Source organism: Geotrypetes seraphini, chromosome 8 (genome assembly GCF_902459505.1).
Source record: "Geotrypetes seraphini chromosome 8, aGeoSer1.1, whole genome shotgun sequence".
NCBI classification, from domain to species: domain Eukaryota; kingdom Metazoa; phylum Chordata; class Amphibia; order Gymnophiona; family Dermophiidae; genus Geotrypetes; species Geotrypetes seraphini.
The window spans coordinates 138,606,768-138,632,911 of NC_047091.1; the positions used below are offsets into that span (position 1 = coordinate 138,606,768).

The following is a 26,144-nucleotide window of genomic DNA, read 5'->3' on the forward strand; positions in this document are numbered from 1 at the left end:
AGATGCAAATGTTAAGAGCCTTAGCCAATAGGGAGAGGAGGAGAGAGTGGCTGCTGCAGACACCAGAAAGTATTTCTTCACAGAGAGAGTGGTTGATCATTGGAACAAGCTTCCAGTGCAGGTGATCAAGGCAGACAGCGTGCCAGACTTTAAGAATAAATGGGATACCCATGTGGGATCCCTACGAGGGTCAAGATAAGGAAATTGGGTCAGTAGGGCATAGACAGGGGGTGGGTAAGCAGAGTGGGCAGACTTGATGGGCTGTAGCCCTTTTCTGCCGTCATCTTCTATGTTTCTATGTTATATATTCCAAGGAGAACTTTACATTCAGAATCCCAGCATAGGAATAGCCATACTGGATCAGACCAATGGCCCAGACCATCTAGCCCAGTTTCCCGTTTCCAACAGTGTCCAGTCCAGGTCACAAGAACTGGCAGAAACCCAAATAGTAGCAACATTTCATGCTGCCAATCCCAGGGCAAGCAGTGGCTTCCCCCATGTCTATTTCAATAGCAGACCGTGGACTTTTCCTCCAGGAATTTACTACTACTACTTATTTCTACAGCACTACTAGAGACATGCAGCACTGTACGTTAAACATTCAATAGACAGTCCTTGCTCAGTAGAGAACATAAGAATTGCCTTACTGGTACAGACTGAAGGTCCATCAAGCCCAGTATCCTTTTTCCAACAGTGGTCAACCTAGGTCCCAAGTATCTAGCTAGATCCCAAGTAGTAAAAACAGATTGTTTGCTTCTTAACCTAGCAATAAGCACTGGCTCTTCCCAATCTATCTCAATAATGGCCTATGGACTTCTCTTTTAGGAAATTATCTAAACCTTTTTTTTAAACCCTGCTAGGCTAACTGATTTCACCACTTTCTCAGACAACAAATTCCAGAGTTTAATTACATGTTATGTGAAGAAATATTTTCTCTGATCTGTTTTAAATCTACTACTTGGTAGCTTCATCATATCGACAAGTAGGGGATTAGGGAGTCTGCTAGTCAGATCGAAGTCTGATTGATCCTTGACCCGCGCATGCGAAAAGGGAGACAAAACACAGCCAGCTCCCTGCAGGGGCCTAATAGCCTGTGCTTAAGACCCTATAATCCAGTAGGCAAGCAAAGCTTCTAGGGGTCCAGACTCCGAGCTCCACAACAGTTTCTGCAGGCTGGCCAACAGATACCTCAGAAGGATTGGCCTGTCAGTTGCAAATCTCAAATCTGCTTCTTCACGCAGGCAGCGCTTTCCCCTTAACCTGGGGAGGTCTGGAGCACCAAAAACTGCTAAAAACACTGAAAATAAGAAAAAATATACAGAGCAGATCAGAAATACTCCTTCTGGCTCACATGCGAAAGGAAAAGGGGCAGCAGAGTCCTCTGCTAAAGGAGGAGGAATCAAAAACCTAGAGTGGATTCCATCTGCATGGTGGGGAGAATATCCTGTAGTCCAGAATGACATACCTGTTAACTGCTAACTCATTTACCACATCCTTGGCAACAGTTTCCAGAGCTTAATTGTGCATTGATATTTTCTCCAATGTCTTTAAATGTGCTACCCATTAATTTCATGGTGTGTCTTCTAGTTTTTGTGCTTTTTATGTTACAATATTGGGGGGGGGGGGGGGCAAAAAAGGAAAAGTTGACAGAATGCTGATACAAGAACATAAGAACATAAGAAGTTGCCTCCACTGGGTCAGACCGAGGTCCATCTCGCCCAGCGGTCCGCTCCCGCGGCGGCCCATCAGGTCTGCGACCTGTGAAGTGGTTTCTGACCACTTCTATAACCTACCTCAAGTTCTATCTGTACCCCTCTATCCCTTTATCCTCCAGGAACCTATCCAAACCCTTCTTGAATCCCTGTACAGAGTTCTGGCCTATCACTTCCTCCGGAAGCGCGTTCCATGTGTCTACAACCCTCTGCGTAAAAAATAATTTTCTAGCATTTGTTCTAAACCTGTCCCCTTTCAACTTCTCCGAGTGACCCCTAGTGCTTGTGGCTCCTCTCAGTTTGAAGAATCTGTCCTTATTTACTCTCTCTATGCCCTTAAGGATTTTGAAGGTTTCTATCATGTCCCCTCTAAGTCTCCTCTTCTCCAGGGAGAACAGCCCCAGCATTTTTAACCTGTCAGCGTATGGAAAATTTTCCATACCTTTTATCAGCATAGTCGCCCTCCTCTGCACTCCCTCGAGTACCGCCATGTCCTTCTTGAGGTACGGCGACCAGTATTGAACACAGTACTCCAGGTGCGGGCGCACCATTGCGCGATACAGCGGCATGATGACTTCCTTCGTCCGGGTTGTGATACCCTTTATACAAAACAGTATAAAGTCCCATCTCCCCAACTCAATCCTCCCTCTTTCCATCCCTGTCACACAGTAGGAAGAGCACTGCATGAGAGTTCATTGCATCTGTGTTGAGCATTTAGTATACGGCTGCAGGCTACATGAGGTAAAGTATTCCAAAAAAGCCCCAAAATAGTCATGAAGGGCCCCTTTTTACAAAGCCACAGTAGCAATTCCTGGTGCGGCAAATGCACCAAAGCCTGTTCAGTGCATTTGCCACGGGATAATCGCTACCATAATTTTATGAAAGGGGGTCCTAAATTCTTTCCCATGTGAGTGTCCAGGTCATCTGTTCCAGTCCTTTTCAATCAGGTACTGAATCAAAGCAGAACACCAGAGGGATACTGTGTGTATGTGTGAGAGGGGGGGGGTCTGGTGAAAGTCATTTCATCTTAATCTCCAACATAACCCACTTAAAAAAATATTTTGGTCTTCTAGGTATTGGATGGGCAATATCAAATACCCCGAATAAGCTATAGGTATAGACATTCTGATGCCAGTGCACCTATCACACACATCTTTTTAAGAATTCAAATAGACACCAGAGATGTTTGCTTGCCTGTATCTGAAAACATAAGTTAAAAAGCGCTCTGAAAAATATGATCTTGATTTAGATTTTCTTGTATATTTCAATAAGCATAAATAAAGAAATTGGAAAAAAAATTGTAAAGTGCCTGGAATGAAAGGCAGCACAGACTGGAGAAAATATTTCTTCACTCAACATGTCATTAAACTCTGGAATTTGTTGCCAAAGAATGTGGTGAAAGCAGTTAGCTTAGCAGAATTTAAAAAAAGGTTTGGATACTTTCCTAAAAGTCCATAAGTCATTATTAAGATGGACTTGGGGAAAATTCACTGCTTATTTCTAGGCTAAACAGTCTAAAATCTTTTACTCTTTTGGGATCTTGCCATGTACAGTACTTGTGACTTGGATCTTGGCTACTGTTGGAAATAGAATCCTGGACTTGATGGATCTTTGGTCTGTCCCAGTATGGCTCTTCTTATATTCTTTTGACATGCAATTAATATAGTTGTTGTGTGTCTCATGCCTCATCTCTTTGCCTCTCTGTAGGTGCCCTTGGTTGTCCAGAACTATTTCCTCTGCTATCCCTCTCTACAATGGGCTCATGTTTCTCTTTGTGCTGGCCAACTTCAGCATGGCAACATTCATGGACCCAGGAGTCTTCCCACGAGGTAAGCATAAAAGATCAGACTGGTCTGCGCAGGGAAAACACTTTCAGTTTCTTTTCAGATTTTTTGCCTTTATTCCAAATTTGGACTGTTTCGGTTCATTTCACACATTTGTGTTTATAAAAAGAAAATTAGTTACTTATGTTAGAGATTGTATTGTGCACAGATTAAATTTCTATGTGCTAAGTTGCTTTTTATTTCTATAGCTCCGAAAGGCATACGCAACGCTGTACATTTTAACATACAATAGACAGTCCATGCTCAGAAGTGCTTACAATCTAATTTAGAAGAAAAAAATTGTTCCAGTTTGATATTAATCTCCAAAAGTCATCAGGAGAGGGTTAGATCCTCGATCCTCAGAGGGTGAAATTACCCACAGGTTTCACCCTCTGAGGATCGAGTATCTAACCCTCTCCTGATGACTTTTGGAGATTAATATCAAACTGGAACAATTTTTTCTTCATATGATACGGTTGATGTTTCCAGTTGTTTGCATAGCCACTATTTCATAGTTCTACAATCTAATTTAGAACATAAGAACATAAGCGTTGCCTCCGCTGAGGCAGACCATAGGTCCATCTTGCCCAGCGGTCCGCACCCGCGGCGGTTCATCAGTCCTATTGCCTGAAACAGTGGTCCCTGACTAATTTTTTAACTTACCTCTACCTCTATTCTTATCTGTACCCTTCTATCCCTTTGTCCTCCAAGTACCTATCCAAAGCTTCTTTGAAGACCTGTAGCGTGCTTCTGCTTACTATATCCTCCGGCAGCGCATTCCATGTATCCACCACCCTCTGTGTGAAGAAGGACATTTCAGGGTATGGAAGGTATCTGACAGCAGTGAGTGGGAGTTAAGAGTTGAAAACAGATTTTAAAAAGTAGGCTTTTAGCTTGGATTCGAACACTTCTAGTTCTAACTTAACATGCTTTATATCGTATGTAATACATTGTAAAGGCATTCTAATGAATCTCCATCTCTAGCAGAAGCATTCCATTGGTTTTCACCTATTTTCCCAACCACTTACAGCCACCTCTTTCCATCCTTTTGGCAGGCCCTCACCTTGAATCATTAATTTATAAAAACCAAAAACTAGTTGCTCCACCAGAGGAGGAGTGGTTGGAAAAATTAAAAAAACTTGCCCAAATGGAATGCTTAGCTGCTAAGCACTATGGCTATTATGAACAGCAGAAGCGGACTTGGGAAAAAATATTCCATTTTATTTAATCCTTTCTTTCCGTTGTGTGGGTGGATGGATGTGGGGGGGGAGGGGTTGTGGGGTTCTTTGGGAGTCTCTTTGAAGGAACCACATTGGGACTTCCACATGGTGTTTATTTTGCTGGTGTTTTATTTTGTTTTTATTGTTTTCTTCCTATTTTATGCCATGATGGGGTGTGGGGCTGGGATATAATAGAGCTGTGTTTACTCTGTATTCTATATCGAGTGGATGTAGTATCCCAGAGTGGTGTACTTGTGGTGATTATACTGTTTCTGTTTTAATTATAAAAGTCTAATAAAAATTGAATAAAAAACAAACAAAAAAAACCAAGAAGTAGAAACAGAAAGCTTCCAGCTGTACAGACTGAGGTCTGGATTCACTAACCTTCCAATCCGTGGGCGATTGGAGGCAGGTCGACCAATTCACCAACCATCTTCATGCAAATGGGGACGATCGGAGGCACCCCCCCATCTGACGACATGGATCGCTGGGTAGCGATCCCGACGCATGCCTGTAGATGGTCTGTGCGTGCGTTTGCTGTCCAGTTTTTTTTTTTTTTCCTCGCCCCAACATGTCCCTTTCTGCCTTCCTTCACCTTCTTGCCTCCAGTGCTGTTCTACTGTTTTACTTTTTTTTAATTTTTATTCACAAGCCTGTGGTTTTAACCCGCAGGTTAAAACCATGGGCTTGCATTGCGGGGAAGGGCAGGAGAATCGGGGCAGAGAGCAGGGCGGCAGAAGGCAGGGCAGTCGGAAAGGACCTGAGTGACTGGTCCTCAGCAGTTGCTTATTTTTGATTGGTCAGCCCAGTCAGTGAATCGCTTCCTGCCTACATTTGCATGTCGTTCCCCCTTATTTGCATGCACGGATCGGAATCGGATTGGCACATAGGTTAGTGAATCGGGTTGGAGGAAAATCAGATCGCAAACTACCAGTACACGATCAGTTTGCGTAATGAATCTAGCCCTGAAAGCCTAAAAGTCTAGGCCTAAAGATGATCCTCTGCACTTCAGTTTTCTCAGTCCTTTCTTTTAAACCTTCCTTTTCCTAGAATTAAATAATGTGAGAGCAGTCTTCTGTGCTGCCCTAATACTGACTGCATTTTTTCATGGGTCATGTTCCCAGACAAGACACATATTAATTTCTTCAGGGCGCTATACTAGAGAAAATGAAGGTATATAGTCATTCATATCGCTGAATGTTACAGTAGGCCTACCCACTTTTTTGGGGGTTATAATAGGATGAGTTGGGGATTCTTCTGGGTATTATCTAGGGGAGGGACTAGTATTCAAAATTTGGGTTGGAGGGAAATTTGGAAAAATCGTTGGTTGAATACTATTAGTGATGCTTCATTGTCATCTGTTATTGTTCATTGTTGTATAGTATATTGAAGTTGATTTCTTATAAGCTTGATTTTTAATAAAACAGTTTGTATATAACTTTTTCAGGGTTCTAGAGCTGCTGAGGCCTTAAATGCTGGTTGGGTTCTTTTTAAATTATACCACTTCTAGGGCAGAGAGGTACTTTCTACAGGTGTGTGCACATATGTGGTTTATTGGATTTTTAAAAAATTCTCTTTAACGATTTAAAACTGAGGTTGTGGGTTCAAACCCACGCTGCTCCTTGTGACCCTGGGCAAGTCACTTAATCCCCCCATTGCCCCGGGTACATTAGCGAGATTGTGAGCCCACCGGGGTAGACAGGGAAAAATGCTTGAGTACCCTAAATAAATTCATGTAAACCGTTCTGAGCTCCCTTGGGAGAACGGTATAGAAAATTGAATAAATAAAATATCAAGTCAAAAATTCAAATCCAACACACACAAATTCCTTTGTGTAGACCATTTTGGTCTTTATCTGCCATCTTGTGCTATCCCATCTGATATTCAGCCTGTGGTGGTCAATATTTTCAAAGATGCTGACTGTCCCTGGCTGAATTTGACCTGGATATTCAATGCTGAGCCGGCCACCTACAGGAGAGGCAGAAACTCACAGGTAGAGAATGACACGGAGGCTGTTACCTGGGTAACCTGCCAGAACAGTGGAGTGGGAAAAAGTGCTCACTGTGGGCACGGGGTCAAGGCCATCCACTGCCCCATGGAGCGGTGAATGGCCTTGTCCCCGCAGTTAAGGGAGGAAACATGCGCAGCCCCCTCCCTCCTTCCTATCTACCGAATCTATCTCCCTCCCTTCCCCTTCCCTTCATGGTGTGTTGCGGCGTTAGTAAAGTAACTTGCTCAAAGCTGGCCGAGCCTGCCTGCAGTTGTGTGTGTGTTGGGTGGAAGCTTCTCCTCTGACGCAACTTCCGGTTGCGTCAGAAGAGAAGCTTTCGCCCACACATACGCGATTACAGGCAGTCTTGGCCGGCTTTGAGCAAGTTACTTTACTAATGCGCCGCGAAGGTAAGGGGGAGGAAGGGAGATTCTTGGGCTGTGTGAGGAGTGCTGAAAGGCGGTGAGGTGGTGAGAGGGAAAGGTGGTGGTGGGGAGAAGACGCTGAAGGGAAAAAATGAGGTGGGCAGAAGACGCTGAAGAGAAATGGGGATTGGGGAAGGCAGAGTGGAGAGAAGACACTGAAGGGGAAAAATGAGGAAGGCAGAGTGGGGAGAAGACGCTGAAGGGAAATGGGGATTGGGGAAGACAGAGTGGGGAGAAGACACTGAAGGGAAAAAATGAGGAAGGAAGAGTGGGGAGAAGACGCTGAAGGGAAATGGGGAACAGAGAGTAGGGAGAAGACGCTGAAGGGAAATGGGGAACAGAGTGTGGAGAAGACACTGGAAGGGAAGAAGACTGAGATGCCAGATTATGGGGGGAGCGGAGGGAAGGAGATGGGTGCCAGACCAATTGGGGGGGGGGGGGGTGAAGGGAGAGGCACAGTAACAGAGCAAATGGAAGACGCTGAGAGAATACAGACGGTGGATGGAAGACAACAAAGGTAGAAATAAAATACTATTTATTTATTTCTTTTTTTTTTGCTTTAGGATAAAGTAGTATATTAGTTGTGTTTATAAAAATTTATAAACAAACCCTGCCAGCTGAACATCTATTTCTCTAGTTCAGCAGCCAAAACTTTGATTTATAAGGAAGGAATAAGCTAAATATTACAGTACTAAGACTTGTATGGATGCTGCGGGCATAGTAGTCACAGGGATGGGGTGGGGACAGTGGTTGCAGGGATGGGGACGGGGCGGAGACAGTGGTCACGGGGGATGAGGCAGTGACAGGGACAGTGGTCGAGGTGACGGGGACAAAATTTTTTCCCCGAGTCATTCTCTACTCACAGGAAATTCTAGAGCAAACAACACAGAAGGTGCTGCTTTGATTTAAGATGTGTTTTCTTTCGTTGTGGAAGAAAACACTTTTTATTCAGCAAGATTGAATTTCTGTTTTAATCTGTGTAATAAACAAAAAAAACGTTGGAGGTGGAAAGGGTGCACTTGAAGAATGGGGATGGCGAGAATCCCTTTTCAAGATCTGGCCCACAAATGTGGAAGAGCCGCACATAGATCTCTTTATTGCCTGGTGGATTATTTCTCTTCTTTTGCATCCAACAGCGGATGAAGACGAAGACAAAGATGATGATTTTCGAGCCCCGCTCTACAAGAACGTGGAGATTAAAGGAATCCAGGTACGGATGAAGTGGTGTGCCACCTGCCACTTCTACCGGCCTCCCCGCTGCTCCCACTGCAGTGTGTGCGACAACTGTGTCGAGGTAAGCAGCCCTTGGAGAAGAGGAGACTTAGAGGGGATATGATAGAGACTTATAAGATCATGAAGGGCATAGAGAGAGTAGAGAGGGACAGATTCTTCAAACTTTCGAAAAATAAAAGAACAAGAGGACACTTGGAAAAGTTGAAAGGGGACAGATTTAAAACGAATGCTAGGAAGTTCTTCTTTACCCAACGAGTGGTGGACACCTGGAATGCGCTTCCAGAGGGCGTAATAGGGCAGAGTACAGTACAGGGGTTTAAGAAAGGATTGGACATTTTCCTGCTGGAAAAGGGGATAGAGGGGTATAAATAGAGGATTACTGCACAGGTCCTGGACCTGTTGGGCCGCCGCGTGAGCGGACTGCTGGGCACGATGGACCTCTGGTCTGACCCAGCAGAGGCATTGCTTATGTTCTTATGTTCTAAGTCCCACGAGCCTCCTTTGATGCCATTCTGGCCACTTTCACAGTGGTTGCTTTTCCTCAGTGAGGTTGAGGGGTGGTAGATTCAGGGGCAATGTTAGGGAATTCTACTTTACGGGGAGGGTGGTGGATGCCTGGAATGCGCTCCCGAGAGAGGGGGTGGAGAGTAAAACTGTGACTGAGTTCAAAGAAGCGTGGGATGAACACAGAAGATTTAGAATCGGAAAATAATATTAAAGATTGAACTAAGGCCAGTTACTGGGCAGACTTGCACGGTCTGCGTCTGTGTATGGCCGTTTGGTGGAGGATGGGCAGGGGAGGGCTTCAATGGCGGGGAGGGTGTAGATGGGCTGGAGTAAGTCTTAACAGAGATTTCGGCAGTTGGAACCCAAGCACAGTACCGGGTAAAGCTTTGGATTCTCGCCCAGAAATAGCTAAGAAGAAAAAAAAATAAAATAATAATTTAAATTGAATCAGGTTGGGCAGACTGGATGGACCATTCGGGTCTTTATCTGCCGTCATCTACTATGTTACTATGTTACTATGTAAGTTATGGAGCAGGGCGGTTCTGTTTAAAGCCTACTTTCCCTCTGTCTCTGGGGCTTGGGGAATTGCCATCTGATCCTATCCCAGGAATCTTATGATACAGCTGCCCAACCATTATTCTATTTATAATGCGCTAAAGCTCTGCAGTCCTGGGGTGGCTAGTGAGAAGGGAATACAGGCGGAACACTCGGAGAAAAGCAAATTCAGCATTTTACCCTCTACTAAATTTCCCGGGGATCTGGAGGGTCCGATTCTGTACACATTCTTCACACACTGAGTTCTCCTGAAGGTCCCTGTTAGTTTTGAACAGGACAAAATGTCTTTTCCTCATCTGCAGAATTATATGACATAAACAGCACAACCGCGGAGGAACTGACTGTAGAAAAAGTGAAAACGATATAAGGTTTTATTGCCATTCTTAAATCATTTAAACAAACACAAATGTGCTCCTGTTATTCACTGTTAATTTCTTTTCATCTCTTCAGTAAAGTAGTGTTTTCCTTCTGGAATAAAAACCCACTCCTAATTCCTAATGAGCTCAAGCTCTCTCTGGCATTCTAATAAAAGTCTTCAGGAACGTGAGCAGTTGAGGGGTGGAGAGGTGCTCCTGTTCGGGCCGGTGGTTATTAGCAGGGGTTTTCTGCACAGAAGAATTTTGGCCACTCGTCTGAAGAAGGAAATCGTGTGGTCTTGACAGCATAGGAGACACTGACAGCTTTGACTAACTCTTAGGATTAACCCAGGGCCAAATTAAGGGCCAACCGAGGCCCTAAGCACAGCACGACACTGGTGCCCCTCAACCTTTCCATTGCTTAACTGACAAGACATTAAGACTCAATAAGTGTTGAGAAAAATCATTACTTTTTTTTTTTTTTTAATATCATGTTTATTGTGACAAGAAACACTCGGACAGCAACTACCGTCCACAATACAACAACAGTGCATGTGCACAGTGATACATAACATTCAACGTGCAACACCAAACAAGATACATAGGCTGAACTGTACATAGCAATGAATTGCACAGCAGTAGAAGAGACATTGCACCCCCTCAGAAAGAGCAAAACTGGCAGTAAGAGGGAACAGCACGCTGACCAGCATCCCCCGTCCACATTTCTGTTATAAAAGCAATCAGAATCCCCAAACGATTCAATACAGTCCACTCTCACTCACATCCCATTCAAACCATACAAACCACACCACACGCAACTCAAACAACCAATCACACATGCACTCACACACTCTAGGGCGTACAGATACGCAAACCCTGGGCAGGAGGAGGAGAAAAATCATTACTGTACGAAACAAAACACCATATATCTTTATAATGTTTAGATCAACACTGAAATTCATTTGAATAATGAGTATAGCAGACAGCAGTGAAAGAGTTAAGGACATGATAGCTAGGGGGAAAAAGCTCTCTGGGGTCCCCCTTCCCTTGGTGCTTTAAGCACATTCTTATTTTGCTTAATGGTTAACTCAGCGCTGGATTAGCCACTGAAAAGTAGCAACATGCAGAAAATGTAGTGCCCTATGTAAGAAATGCATTTGTATTCCTATTCTGGGATAGATTAAGAAGGAGAGGAAAACACCCTGAGACTCTCTCACTGTGATGTTTGCCATATTTGATGAAAACACTGTCACACCATTCTGTTTCTCTCCCACAGGATTTTGACCACCACTGCCCCTGGGTGAATAACTGCATTGGGCGAAGGAATTACCGCTTCTTTTTCCTCTTCCTGCTGTCTTTAAGCACGCACATGGTCAGCGTCTTTGGCTTTGGCTTGGTTTACATTTTAAACCACGTGGACAGACTGGGGGCAGTTCACGCCACCGTCACGTATCCTGTTTTTCTAAAGAGTAAGGGAGGGGGACTGAAGAGGAGCGGGAGCACAAGGGAGTTGGGTTCCAACAGTTCTCCAAGACGGGAGACGATGCTGTAGAGGCAAGAGTGGATTGTAAGTGATCTGGGTACCAATCAGAAGTGATTAAATTAGATGGAGGCTAGGGGAGAGTGGGTCTGTTGCCACTGTGGGCCCTTGAACACTGCCCTATGGTCAGCCTGTCCCTGTGTGGAAGAAAATAATGGAAGCAGAGGCATTCTCCAGGCAGACTGATTTACTACTACCATGTTTCCCCCCCAATTAAGACAGTGTCTTATATTAATTTTGGGTCCAAAAAAACACACTAGGGCTTATTTTCGGGGATGTCTTATTTTTTTCATGAACAATGATCATCATCCCTTCCTCTCCTCCACCCCAATTCTTCCTCTTTCCCATCTCTCCCCCACATGTGCAGCATCTTTCCTCCCCTCTCACCCATCCCCTTGTGCCTGCCCTCTGCAGCATCTTTCTATCCCTCCCTCCCATCCCCCCATGCAGCAGAACCCTTGCGCAGCATCTGTCCATCCCTCCCTCCCATCCCCCATGCAGCAGAACCCTTAAGCAGCATTTTTCTATCCCTCCCATTCCCCCGCACAGCAGAACTCCGCCGATCTTCCCACCGCAAGACCGACATATCTCCTTCCAAACAGCAGCACTCTAAACAGGCTGCTTCATGGCCTTCTCCTGCCGGGGCCTTCCCTGTGCTGCATCGCTGATGAAATCATTAGTGATGCAGCAGAGGGAAGGACCTGGTGGGAGAAGACTGTGAAGCAGCCTGTTTAAAGTGCTGCTGACGCTGCTGTTTGGAGGGAGATATGTCGGTCTCGCGGTGGGAGGGTCGGCAGATTTCGGATGGGAAGGAGAGATGGAAAGATGCTGCGCATGGGGATGGATGGGAGAGTCAGTGGGGTTTGGCTATGTGATGGGGGGAGCGCTGTTGCGGCCAGCGAATCCAGAGATGGAGTCAGGTAGTGTCAGGGACATTCAGGGCTTCGGGGGCGATCTAACTGGGGCATTTTTGGGGTAAAGCGCTTATTTTTGGGGTAGGGCGTATCTTAAGACCTACCCTGAAAATCATGCTAGGGCTTATTTTTGGGGTAGGTCTTATTTTTAGGGAAACACGGTATTAATTATTTCTATAGTGTTACCAGACGCACGCAGCGCCCTGCTATGTATATATGATTGGGATAAGGACCCCAAAGGTCATAGAAATTAAACTAGAATTTGGATAGATAAATAGGCCACTGGAAATGGCAAAATGGAGTCGATATCAGGGCTGGTACATGTTCACCTCCCAGCCAGAGCTCTAGGGTGCTTCGTGCTTGTGGCTAGAACAGCGGGTACTTCTGAAGCTTTTGTTATGGTGGTTGTGCCCATATGGTAAAGAACCATATTACCAGGAGAGCAAAGTGTTCTTGGAAGGGAGTTATCCCAGAGGGAGGATGGTTTAGAAGGCACAGTGAAGAAAGTGCCAGTCAGTAATGGTTATTTTTGGAACTGTCCTGTTGAGTGTTAGATTTGGCCTCCTTAGCGGTGATGCCCAGCGTGGCGGTGATGTGTGTGGCTGGATTTTTCTTCATCCCTGTCATTGGTCTGACAGGATTCCACATTGTCTTGGTGGCTCGAGGTCGCACCACCAATGAGCAGGTAAGCTTGGTTCTATCATTCCCTTCCAGCCCCTCCCCCTCCAAGCACACATTGCCCCAAGATACCAGGGCAGTGGGGCTCACTCTACCAGATTCAGCCAGCTGTCTACTTTCCCGACAGAATTCAAATGCCCGTTCTCAGGTAGTAAGCCACAAAAAGGCGGTATGCAAGTCCCCATTCCCTTTCCCCATTGATTCTGTCCTAAAGTTCATGGTGGTCTCAAGACATTCTGAGCTGATCACCTGGATCTGGAGGAGATCTTGCTGTTTACAGGATATGTGGAGTGGGTACGCTCTTGGGAGGTTATGGCGCTGTGGAGTGAGTGATCTCCCTGTGCTCCTGGGAGGTTGTGCGCTGGGGCGTGAAAGAGCTCCAGGAGCTTTCATGAGATTGTGCACTTGGGGTGAATGAGCTCCTGGTGCTGTTGGGAAGTTGTGCGTTGTGGGAGTTGGTGAGTCCTTGGTGCTCCCGAGAGACTGTGAGCTGTGGAATGGGTGAGATTCCAGACTCTTGGGAGGTTGCCAACAGTGGCATCGGTGAACTCTGGGGCTCTTGGGAGATTGTGAGTGGTGGAGTGGGTGAGCTCTGAGGCTCTTGGGAGGCTCACTTGGGCACTCTTTGTTTTGCAGGTGACTGGAAAGTTTCGTGGAGGTGTTAATCCTTTCACTCGAGGTTGCCGTGGGAATTTGGAACATGTCCTTTGCAGCCCCCTGACTCCCAGGTACAACAGGCACAATAAATTTTTTTATGTTCAATATGTTTATTGATTTTCAAAATGGAACAGTACACACAATCGTACAATGCATGGTGGTCAATGAAATACATGAATACGGTCTTTCTCCTAAACTTCACCATGTACATAAACTCCCACCCACGCCCCAACCCACTCCCCAACCCACCCTACCCCAAAGCCAATCCCAATACAACAAAATACACTCCATTCCATATTGTGCCACAATAGAAATTCACACATTAAGCAGATGACTACGAGCTCTGTGGGTTAACGTAAGACAGAATGGTTCCCAACAAAAACTAAAAGATGTACCCCTTGTTGTGTCCAAAGCAGAGAATTGTAAACGTTCCATAGAAGCGTGTTGCAGCATCAAGGTACGCCAGTGTGACAAAGTGGGGGGGTCTGATGAAATCCAACAGTGCAAAATCACCTTCTTCCCCCAACAGCACCGAGCGAGCAATAAAACCCCTGAACCCCTTCGGGGAAGGGAGAGGAAGATGTTCCAATGTAAAGAAGATTTTACACACATTTAATCTCAAAATGTATTTCTGGTTGCCTTGTCTTTTTAAATAGGTTAAAATTCTATTTTACTGTTCAGAATAATGCCATTTGCATGATCATCAGTTTTGCATAAGCTGTGGTGTCATTAGCAAGTGAACACTTTAGAGTAGCTATTCTCAACCTTTCTTCTGTTGTGACACGCCTAACAGATAATATTCACATGTATGACACGCTAAACGCTACAATTTGCAGCTGAACATAGAAAAAAAACCTTATATATAATTTCTCTGTTGCTGACTTTGATGCTAGAGAAATACAGATACAATGATAGTGACTGCTGGAGTGGAGGACAGGGGTATGCCATTGGCCTGCATAGGGTTTAATTTATATGCAAAAAGGAAGAACAACTGTGGAGCTGGGGAAGGGGATAGGCAGGCCAGGTCAGGAGCAATAGAAGAGGAGAGATATATGAGGGAGCAGAGGGACTGTTTGGTGCTCTGATCCATAAGAACATAAGAATAACCTTACTGGGTTAGACCAATGGTCCATCAAGCCCAGTAGCCCGTTCTCATGGTGGCCAATCCAGGTCACTAGTACTTGGCAAAAACCCAAAGAGTAGCAACATTCCATTCAGAATCCTAAAGAATAGCAAGATTCTGGAATCCCAAAGAGTAACATAAGATTCCGGAACCCCAAGAAGTAGCAACATTCCATGCTACCAAACCAGGGCAAGCAGTGGCTTCCCCCATGTCTTTCTCAATAACAGACTATGGACTTTTCCTCCAGGAACTTGTCCAAACCTTTCTTAAAACCAGCTACACTATCCGCTCTTACCACAACCTCTGGAAATGTGTTCCAGAGCTTAACTATTCTCCGAGTGCTCCCCCCCCCCCCTTTCCCCTTTTCTTCCTTGCAGTTTGTCTGGAAGGCAGGGAAAGAAGCAAAATACCTTTACTGCTCTGAAGTCTGAAAAGAAGTGGGAGAACTGCATTCCAGGCCGTTCCCCCAGAAGTTGCCCTGGGCCTGCAACATTTCCATTTAGGGCTAATGACAGGAGTTAGGAACTAGTAATGGATTACGAAATTGACTTCCTGGTTCTCAGATCTCCCCAACCCACCACACGCATTAAGAAAAGTGCAATGATGATGTCTGTCAAATGTTTTGGTGACACACCAGTGTGTCCTGGCACACTGGTTGAGAACCAAACCTGTAGTGGGTCTCTACTTGCTGCAAATTGATCATGAGCTGCTTAATAGCCTATGTAGCCGAGACTGTAGGGATTCTAAAGTTTAGAAAAAAAATAGAGCTCTCTCCACATATTATTCTTCATCCCTTTTATACTTTGAAGACTACCCCTAGTTAGGGTTACCATATATATGGCTCCATAAAAAGGAGGACGGATTAAGACATTCGGGTTTTACTTCCATTGAAAGCAATGGAAGTAAGGAGGATAGATTGAGATCTCAGGGTTTTATTTCCGTTGAAAGCAGTGGAAGTAAAACTCGGATATTTCAACCCGTCCTCCTTTTTCTGGAGTCATATGGTTAACCATATCCCTGCCGAACAAGAGAGTGATACTAAAAATAGACCTTCCTCACAATCTGGATTATAATTAAATCTCAGCACAGCTGTGGTTTCATTCTTAACAACAAAAGATAAGATGGGCTTTCTTTCTTTTTCACTACTCCTACCCTTTGTCTCTCACTCCTTCAGCATTCCAGCCCAGCCTACTTTGATCAGTGGAACAGAATCATTCTTATTGGCTTGCTTTTAACAAACTCGGTCCTCAAGGACCACAACCTAGTTGGATTTTTACAATTTCCACCAATGAGAGCAATTGGCATACTCTGCTTTCATTGTATGCAATTAGGTCTCATGCATATGAGTTCATTGTAGAAATACTAAAATTCCCATTGTGTTGCAAACCTCAAAACTGAGTTTAGGTTGACTGAAAGGAGACTCCCCATTAACTCAGAACAGAGTATTAATGCTTCTGGAACACGAGTCCTGGGTCTCACTAAAAAAAACATTTTCTCATTGTGGTTGGTTTTCTTTTTTTTCAAATTGCAAAGATATGTTGTTGACCCAAAGAAGAAACAAGCAGTGAGTATGAAGCCTCCTTTCCTTCGACCAGATCTGTCAGAGAAGCAGATCACTGTGAAGATCAGTGACAATGGGATACAGGCCAACCTGCAGAGAACAAAGGTAAAGCAGCCAAGAGCCCCTCCTGGTGGCAGCAAGGCTGAGTCTGGCAGGCTGGCTTGGGACTGCCTACCATTAGATGTGCCCACCACTAGATGTGCCCTGTACCCTGTTCGGCCTACCACTAGACCACCAGAGGGGGGACAGGGTACAGGGCACACCATTTGGTTCAGAATTTTTTTTTTCTTGGTTTTTCCTCCTCTAGAAGTGGGAGCGTCTTATGGTCAGGTGCATCTTATGGAGTGAAAAATACGGTAATTGAAAAATGGATTAGTCCAATAAAATGGTATTTTCTTATGTCCCATTTTTTGTTTTATTTCTATTTGTTAATTTGTAAAGTAGTGATTGTAGTTTGTTAGTTTTTCCAAATTCACATTTACAATCTTTATATTTTGTACAGTATTAGGGGACATGTGTCACTGTTTCTGAGGTGTTGCAATGTATGCAGAGTATGGCTTCTTAGCAGTTCAGTTTAACTTTTGTCTACATATTTCTATTTTTAGTTTGTGATTCCTTATTCCATACCGGTGAGGGTGTATTTGTGGATCTGAATTAATCTGGCTTGTTCAATTGTATAATGGGTGTATTGATGTTCTAGTGCTCATTGCAGTGTTTAGGATGCTGCCTTTTCCTAGGTGCACCCTTGTTGTGTGACTCCTAGATTATTAAAAAAAAAAAATTTTTGGTTAATAGAAGAGGGGTATTAAAAAATGATCAGCCCCGGGTGTCAAATACACTAGTTACGCCACTGCTGCATCAAAACACAGGGCTTTCTAGTAGTCTCTAACACTGACCGGCACCCCTGGACCAGTCACTTTTCTTTTGTTGCCAAAAGCTGATGCCACTTTTTGAAAATGGCTCGGCATTTTTTAAGAATCCACCGGAGGGCTCATTTCAGTGTTGAAGAGCCCATTTGCATGTGAGTGTTGGAGAATGCTAGAAACCTCGCTAAAGACAAAGATTATCCGTATTGATGATCCGCCGCTAAACTGCCTACAGCCTAAACTGCTGGAAAACAGTTTAGCGATGGCGTTAAACTTTTGAGAATCTTGCCCTGAGTAAGGTGGAACTGCCCCAAGCTGAAAGAAACAAGAGCGAGAGAGAACTGCTATTATAGGAAGCACAGGTATATCTTTTTAGAGCATGGTGGTTGATGAGGAGATTAATTTGCCCTCTTTTCCCAGTCTAAAGGTAGCTTGGAATGTCTAGAAGAGAAGAGTATGGACCTGCAGCCTGCTTTGCCACCAAAAGGAGACTCGAGCAAGTACAGTGACCTGAAGGGCTTGGCTGCAAGTGAAGGTAAGCACATGGCTCTCAGTCTTCTTTATGGACAGACCATGGTACAGGTGATGGGTTTACATGTACATGTCTGTCTGTGCCTGCGAATACATTGAAATATTATTCCCAGTGGACAAGGACATATTATGGGAACCAGCTCTAGGCTACCTAGTGCCCTGTATAAAAAACGAAATTAGCACCTCCCTCCCACCTATTTCTCTGGTAGCTCCAGCACAGTGCTTCCTTCTTCCATAATAGCAGCGGCTCCCGAGAACAAAAACCCCACCCGCCCCTTTCCCAAACCCTGTGCCCTGCACTATTGTGGTTCATTCAGGATTTTATATAGCACTTTTCAAAATAAATCAATAAAGTTTACAATAAAATTTCAAAAAATAAGAAAGTTTCAAGTTTATTGAAATTCTGATTAAATGCTTACCAAATTCTAGGCGTTTTACAATAATAATAATATAAAAAAATGGGAGAGGACAAACAACGATTAACCTAACATAATGTAAATAGACTTACAATCAGAACAAGAGGAAAGTGGGAAGAACTACATTGTTTAAAAGAAAAGGAGACAATAAGGGACAGGGATGCCGAAACTCTAGACTTGAAAGGCAGCATAAGCACAGATACACAGAGAGACAGACAGACACACACGCTGTCAGGGATGAGGAGCTAAACCTGGAAACACTTTGGTGAAGAGAGATGTTTTTAGACCAGCCCTAAATGGGGCATGGGGGTTGGCAATGCCTTCTTCATGTATGCCATTCTCTTGAGGCCATACATATCACGTAGCCCAGTAGCCAGCCTTGCCTATTGCCTGTTAAGCATTATTTTTTAATATAGAAGTCAATATTCAGCCTTTGGGCATTAAGCTGCTTCCAGATGTGGGCTGACATAGCCCTGGGTATTCAGTGCTGGGGTATGTGCAGCTCCTGGCATCAAATATGTGGGCTGATCTGAAAGTTAACTGGGCACCAGCCAATATTCAGATCAGTGCATAAAGCTAGGACAGTTGTTTTGCTGTCCTAATTTTGTCGTTACTTAGCTTGACTGCCCACAAACTAGCTGGTTTCAGCAGAAGCGGTTAGCAGAGATATTCAGTTAACACTATTTAGTTAAATGCTGCTGAATATCTCTGCACAAGTGATTTAAACAGCTAGGAGCCTCTGCTGTTTGTTTATGGTAAAACAATTTTATTGATGACAATAATATAGCTTGTACAGGAATACAAAACTTTTAACTTGTGTATACAAAATACTAGTAGAAAAAATACGGATAATCCAACCAGTCATCAAATAGTTTTTTGTTTTTTTTTAAGTTCCAATAATTTTATTGGTTTTATAAACAATAGCAATACAGAAAAAACAAAAATACGAGAAGCTTCCGAGAACTTCGGAAGTAATCAAAAAAGAAAGACACCATCAAGTATACCACATTGCATGAGAGTAGGGGTCGGGCAGAGGAAAACAATCAAAAGTAAAATACAGCAATCATACGTAAATGCATCAGCTATCAGTAAAGAACGAGGATATAAGAGGGAAGAGAAAAATTATGTGACAAATCAGTACAATTTCAGTATCATTGCGAGCAATAAACATTACAGACAGTAATTATGCCAAATCAAACAGAGAGCTAGCATATCGGAAAATAGAACAACAGAAGGAATGTCCAAAGTAATCATATTGAGTAGTAATAGGAATAAGAAAAAGAGAGATCAAGTAAGCATACAAAGAGATCAAGTAAGCATACAGTCAAAGGTCTATACCACAAAATTCCATCATTGTCGACCATGTTTTAGTATAGGAAAGCGATGAATTATGGCGTTCCGCTATATGGCGTTCATATTTATTATGGAGACAGACAGAGAACATAAGAACATAAGAAATGCCTCTGCTGGGTCAGACCCGAGGTCCATCGTGCCCAGCAGTCCGCTCACGCGGCGGCCCAACAGGTCCAGGACCTGTGCAGTAATCTTCTATCTATACCCCTCTATCCCCATTTCCAGTAGGAATTTGTCCAATCCTTTCTTGAACCCCAGTACCGTACTCTGCCTTATAACGTCCTCTGGAAGCGCATTCCAGGTGTCCACCACACGTTGGGTAAAGAAGAACTTCCTAGCATTTGTTTTGAATCTGTCCCCTTTCAACTTTTCCGAATGCCCTCTTGTTCTCTTATTTTTCGAAAGTTCGAAGAATCTGACCCTCTCTACTCTCTCTATGCCCTTCATGATCTTGTAAGTCTCTATCATATCCCCTCTAAGTCTCCTCTTCTCCAGGGAAAAGAGACCCAGCTTCTCCAATCTCTCAGAATATGACAGGTTTTCCATACCTATTATCAGACGTGTTGCTCTCCTTTGAACCCTCTCGACTAACGCCATATCCTTCTTAAGATACGGCGACCAATATTGGACGCAGTACTCCAAATGCGGGCGCACCATCGCCCGATACAACGGCAGGATAACTTCTTTCGTTCTGGCTGTAATACCCTTTTTGATTATACCAAGCATTCTATTCGCTCTCTTAGCGGCCGCTGCGCACTGTGCCGACGGCTTCATTGTCATGTCCACCATTACCCCCAAGTCCCTTTCCTGGGTACTCTTATTCAATAACATCCCTCCCATTGTATAGTTGTACCTCGAGTTTCTGCTCCCCACATGTAATACTTTACATTTTTCAATGTTGAACTTCATCTGCCATTTCGCCGCCCATTCTTCTAATTTGTTCAAGTCCCTTTGCAACTTTTCGCAGTCCTCTGTAGTCCGAGCTCCATTAAATAGTTTGGTGTCGTCCACAAATTTTATTATCTCGCACTTCGTTCCTGTTTCTAGATCATTTATGAAGATATTAAATAGCAGCGGCCCGTGCACCGAGCCCTGCGGGACACCACTCGTGACCCTCCTCCAGTTGGAGTAGTGACCCTTCACTCCTACCCTTTGTTTTCTACCCTCCAACCAGTTTCTGATCCATCTATGTACGTCTCCTTCCACCCCATGGTTCTTCAGTTTCTGGAGTAGACGTTCATGGGGCACCTTGTCAAAGGCTTTTTGGAAATCTAGATATATGATGTCTATGGGGTCTCCTTTGTCCATCCATTTGTTGATCCCTTCGAAGAAGTGCAATAAGTTCGTTAGGCACGATCTTCCCTTGCAGAAACCATGCTGGCTGGTTATCAGAAGTTCATGTTTTTCAAAATGTTGATCGATGTTTTCTTTTATCAGTGCGTCTGCCATTTTCCCCGGAACCGAAGTCAAGCTCACCGGCCTGTAGTTTCCCGGGTCACCTCTTGATCCCTTTTTAAAGATGGACGTAACGTTGGCTATCTTCCAATCTTCCGGGATCTCGCCTGTTTTCAGGGATAAGTTGCAAATTTGCTGCAGTAGTTCCGCTATCTCCTCCTTTAATTCCTTCAGAACCCTTGGATGTATGCCATCCGGACCCGGGGATTTGTCAGTTTTTAGTTTTTCTATCTGCCTACGAACGTCCTCAAGGCTCACTTCTATGGATGTTAATTTTTCTGCCTGACTTCCGTTGAAGAATTGCTCAGGTTCCGGTATGTTGGACGTGTTTTCGTTTGTAAATACAGACGAGAAGAACATGTTAAGCCTTTCTGCCACTACCTTCTCCTCCTTCACCACTCCCTTCCTGTCTCCGTCGTCCAGCGGTCCCACTTCCTCTCTAGCCGGCTGCTTCCCTTTAACATATCTGAAGAATGGTTTGAAATTTCTTGCTTCCCTGGCTAGCCTCTCTTCATACTCTCTTTTGGCTTTCCGAACCTCACGGTGACATTCTTTTTAATGTTTCTTGTGCTCTTTCCAGTTCCCCTCAGTTTTGTCCTTTTTCCATTTCTTGAATGATTTTTTCTTATTGCCTATCGCTTCCTTCACTGTTTTGGTTATCCACGCCGGGTCTTTTGTTCGATTCTTTTTACACCCCTTCCTGAATCTGGGGATATACAGATTTTGCGCCTCGCTCACCATGTCCCTGAAGAAGGACCAGGCATGATTTACCGTTAGCCATGTTCCACCATTGGTTGAAGTCAAGTTTTGTGAAGTCTTTCCAGTTTTGTAGTATTAGTTGAAGAGCAAGAAATAGCAAAAGGGTCAAGAGGCGATCATGATACATAGAAAGAGGTGTGGAAAGTGCTAGGGATCCCTGAATTATAATATCAAAAGATAAGGGGTCAGTAAGCGCAAAAAGTTTTGCAATCATCTGCCAAACAGAAGCCCAAAAAATCTGCAAATGAGGACAATCATATAGCATATGATGTAAGGTTCCTACGGAGAATTTGCAGGTCCCCGAGGATCTCACAACTTTAGCTGTTTTAGTGGGAGTCCAAAAGGCTCGATGGTAAAGGAAAATTGCTGTTTGTCTATGAGAGGCAGAATGAAGGGATTTAAAAATTTTGGTCCAGATAGTAGTCCAGACACTATCAGTGATAGGAGACTTCAACATCTGATTCCACTTGGTTTTGGAATCCGGAAGTGCAGGAAAACATTTAGATTGAATAAATTTATACCAATTGGAAGACTGACCCCTGGAGGCTGAAAAGGAGAGAATATTAGAGTGCAAGTCTGGGTCAGTATGAAGAGAAGAAAGTGAAGAGAACCTTGCAGCAAGACAATGGTGTAGTTGTACCCATCAAAAGTATTGAGAGGCGGGAATATGATATTTTGCCATAATATCAGAGAAGGTAATCCATTTATCGTCTATAATAAGATGAGATAAATTCCAAATGCCCTGATGATGCCAAGTTTTCCAAACCATAACTGCATTATCAATCTTGAGATTGGGATTGTGCCAAATCGGTGCTAGTATCAAGTCGCCCAGTTTTTTCTCTGAAATAGAATCTATGAAATGTAGCGCCTGCCATGTATTAAGCAAAATCGGGTTTTGTTTGGCTAGTGGAGGAAGAGGAATGGCAGGGGCATGCTGGAGATAATAGGGGTCCACCACCGAATGCTCCAGAGATAACCATGTGGGTAATGTGTTTGAGGAACAATGATTCAGCCAAATAGAGCCCTGAGCTAACAAGAAAGCGTAGTGATATTCCCGAAAACTAGGGAAGTTAACTCCACCTTCAAATTTAGAGCATTTCAGTTTACGCAGTGCTATGCGAGGTTGTTTGCCCTGCCAAAGGAAAGACGAGAGAAGATGTTCAATATGTGAATATACTGAGTGAGGGAAGAGACAAGGGAGCATACTGAGAATGTAATTGATCTTGGGTGTGATCATCATTTTTATGGTAGAGAGTCTGCCCCACCAGGAGAGATTCATAGGGGACCATCTGGAAGTGCAAGAACGGATAATAGAAAAGATATAATCAGTATTAAGTGTCAAGGTGGAGTCAATTGATGATCCAAAATATAAACCGAGATATTTAATCTTAGTAGGGGACCAAATAAACCCGAATTTAGAAGCGTCAGATTGCACGTCAATACAGTTGAGCGGTAGCATTTCAGATTTAGTAACGTTTAATTTATAACCAGAGATGGCAGAGTACTGGTTAATTTGTTCAAGTACGTACATTAGGGATTCAGGAGTGACATAAAGGAGAATATCGTCGGCATAGGCCGAGAGTTTGACTGAGAAGGGGCCTGACTGAAACCCTCCAATTCTGGCATCATGTCTAATGGCGGCTAAGAGTGGTTCCAGGGCAAGATTGAAAAGTAGTGGTGAAAGGGGACATCCTTGTCTCGTGCCACGGGATGGAAAAAAGGGTCGCGAAAGAGTTCCATTAATCATTATCCGTGTCGCAGGATTGGAGTAGAGAACTCTAATCATGGATAAAAAGGATTCAGGGAAACCATACCAACGAAGGATATGAAAAAGAAAATGCCATTCCAGACGGTCGAAAGCTTTTTCAGCATCAAGGGCTAAGACCAAAAGGCGGTCAGAATGAGATGAGGAGTGATGAAGAATGTGAGATAATAAACGGGTGTTATTGGAAGAATACCGATAGTTCAGAAAGCCGGATTGATCAGGTGAAATGAGAGAAGGAAGAACAGACTGTAGTCGTGAAGCAAGAATTTTAGCAAAGATTTTTGCATCAACATTGATCAGGGAGATGGGACGGTAATTTTTAACGTCATGAGGCTCCTTACCGGGTTTAGGGAAAACAATAAGTGTAGCCTCTGTAAAAGAGCCTGTAGAGCTACCTTGATTACATAGAGACCGAAAGAACGATAGAATGAATGGAAGCAAGGAGGGGAGAAAGGCTTTGTAAAATTCAACAGTAAGACCATCCGGGCCCGGGGATTTATTAGAGTTCATGGAATTGATGGCATCTGTAAGTTCTTGGGATGTAAAGTCAGAGATAAGTGAGGTAGATTCCGATGATGATAAAGATGGGTGAGGGAAAGACAGGAATGATTGGAGATGGGCATTAGAAGGAGAGGTTTCAGAAGAATATAAGTGCTGATAAAAATCATAGAAGGTGGAAGAAATGGCAGAGGGGTTCGTAAGGAATTGACCAGTAGGGTCTTTAAGAGAAGATATAGTGGATTTGTCTTGAGATTTTTTAAGATAATTCGCTAGTAAGTGACCAGGCTTATTATTGTCCGCATAGTAAATAGAAGATTGGGTAAATCTAAATGTTTAGCGGCAGATGAGCTCAGTAAAGAATTGTATTGGAGTCTAAGATTACGCAGGTTCGTCAAGGCTGTAATATCAGAAATATCTGAAATGTGGCAAGATTCTGCTTCACTAATACGAGTCTCAAGATCCAGTTGTGTTTGTTTCCGAGAAGAATGAAGGCGTGCAGTGAACTGGATAATGGTGCCCCGTATATAAGCTTTAAAAGCGTCCCAGGTGGTAGTCCAATTAGTTTGTGAGGGGATATTGAAACGAAAAAATTCTTTGATAGCAGCCTTTATGCAATCCGAGAACTGGGCATCAGCCAGGAGTGAGGAATTGAACCGCCATTGTTTACTGCGAGGTGCAAGAGAAAAATGAGAGCAAGAAATAGAGATAGCAGCATGGTCAGAGACTGTGATAGAGTGGATGTCAGAAGTGGTGATATATTGCAAGATAGACGAGCTAGTAAGAAAATAATCAATCCTGGAGTAGGTAGAGTGAGGAGCAGAGAAAAACGTATATTGATCAGAATCTTTATGGTGAAGCCTCCAGGGGTCAGTCAATTGCAGCTGAGACATAATATCATGTAGTGCATACCATGCTTTAGGTTTTTTATATGGGGCGTATGATTTTCTATCTTTCAATGGGTCAAGAATAAGGTTGAAATCTCCTCCTACAATGACAGGAGTGTCAGGATCCTGTAAAATATGATTAGCTAAGTTATGAAAGAAATCTGGGGAGTCTAAATTTGGTGCATAGATATTAATAATACGTAGGTTGCGATTGGAAATGGACAGTTTGGTGCTTACCCATCTTCCATATGTATCATGAGAGCTGGAATAATAGAAATGGATGGGTGACGTCTTATTAGAGTAAGAACACCATTCTTTCCATTCAATGCAGGAGAAAATACAGGAGGGCAAAATCCCTGTTTAATGAACTTGGATGAACCAGAATCATTGAGATGAGTCTCTTGAAGGAGAATGATATCAGATTTAAAATCATCAATATACGATAATATTTTACGTTTCTTGATCATATTATTAAGACCTTTGACATTTAAAGAGGTTATGGATAATGACATTGTACAAATTGCAAAATAATCCGTATGGACAATATAGCATCAGTATAAAAATTAGACATCCTGAGATAGAAGCATACAGCTGTAAACAGTGTCAGCAATGAAAAAGTGAAAGCTGTAACAGTCAGATAAAAACACAGAACAAGTAAGCAGAAATAGCAATGAAATATACTTGAGAGAGTGAGAAGAAAGCCCATTGCACATAAGCAAAAGGCACCAGCAATGGGAGGCTGGAGTAGCAAGAAGAAAATAGCCAAGAGAAATCCAAACCAGCAACCAGTACTGACATATTATGCATTAGAAGCCCTGGCTGAGAGCTCCAATAAGTTTAACAAGCAGGGGGTCAAGGAGGTAAAATGTGAGAGCAAAAGCAAACATTATAAAACAACGATGGCTGATTGAAAGCAGCCATTCTAAACAGATGAGTCAGGAACACAATGAAGCGTGTCTAATGGCTGGCAAACACTAGTAAACAGTCAGAACAGCACGCTGTGCTGAGCCGGGAGATAGAGCAGAGCTGTGCAATTTAAATACAAAAAACAGTGAGTCGCTATGCCGTGCAGGAAAGGAACAGTAACTGATAAAGTAAGTTCAAACGGCTGATATAAAGACAGCATAAGGAGCCCATGGAGCTAGATAGGAAAAAACTGTTAATTAGCAACAAAACAGTAAGCGAGAGTACGAAGGCAAAGCAAAGCTAAAGCACATTGTGAAAGGCACGAGGACACTCAGAGTTTCTGTACAGCTCAGCGTGACTGTCGGGAAGCAGGCACAGTGGAAGCGACCTCAGACAGAGTCTATTGGAGTCGGC

General features: G+C 43.6%; 1 protein-coding gene across 1 annotated transcript in view; it reads left to right on the forward strand.

The window, feature by feature from the left end:
• The window catches only part of ZDHHC8 (zinc finger DHHC-type palmitoyltransferase 8), a 121,188-nt gene that overhangs the window by 74,635 nt on the left and 20,409 nt on the right, over nt 1-26,144 (forward strand). The window contains exons 2-8 of the mRNA XM_033955725.1: nt 3,420-3,541; nt 8,307-8,464; nt 11,098-11,270; nt 12,858-12,960; nt 13,590-13,681; nt 16,267-16,399; nt 17,581-17,695. Coding sequence (XP_033811616.1) covers nt 3,420-3,541; nt 8,307-8,464; nt 11,098-11,270; nt 12,858-12,960; nt 13,590-13,681; nt 16,267-16,399; nt 17,581-17,695 — 896 coding nt within the window. The remainder of the gene's footprint in view (nt 1-3,419; nt 3,542-8,306; nt 8,465-11,097; nt 11,271-12,857; nt 12,961-13,589; nt 13,682-16,266; nt 16,400-17,580; nt 17,696-26,144) is intronic.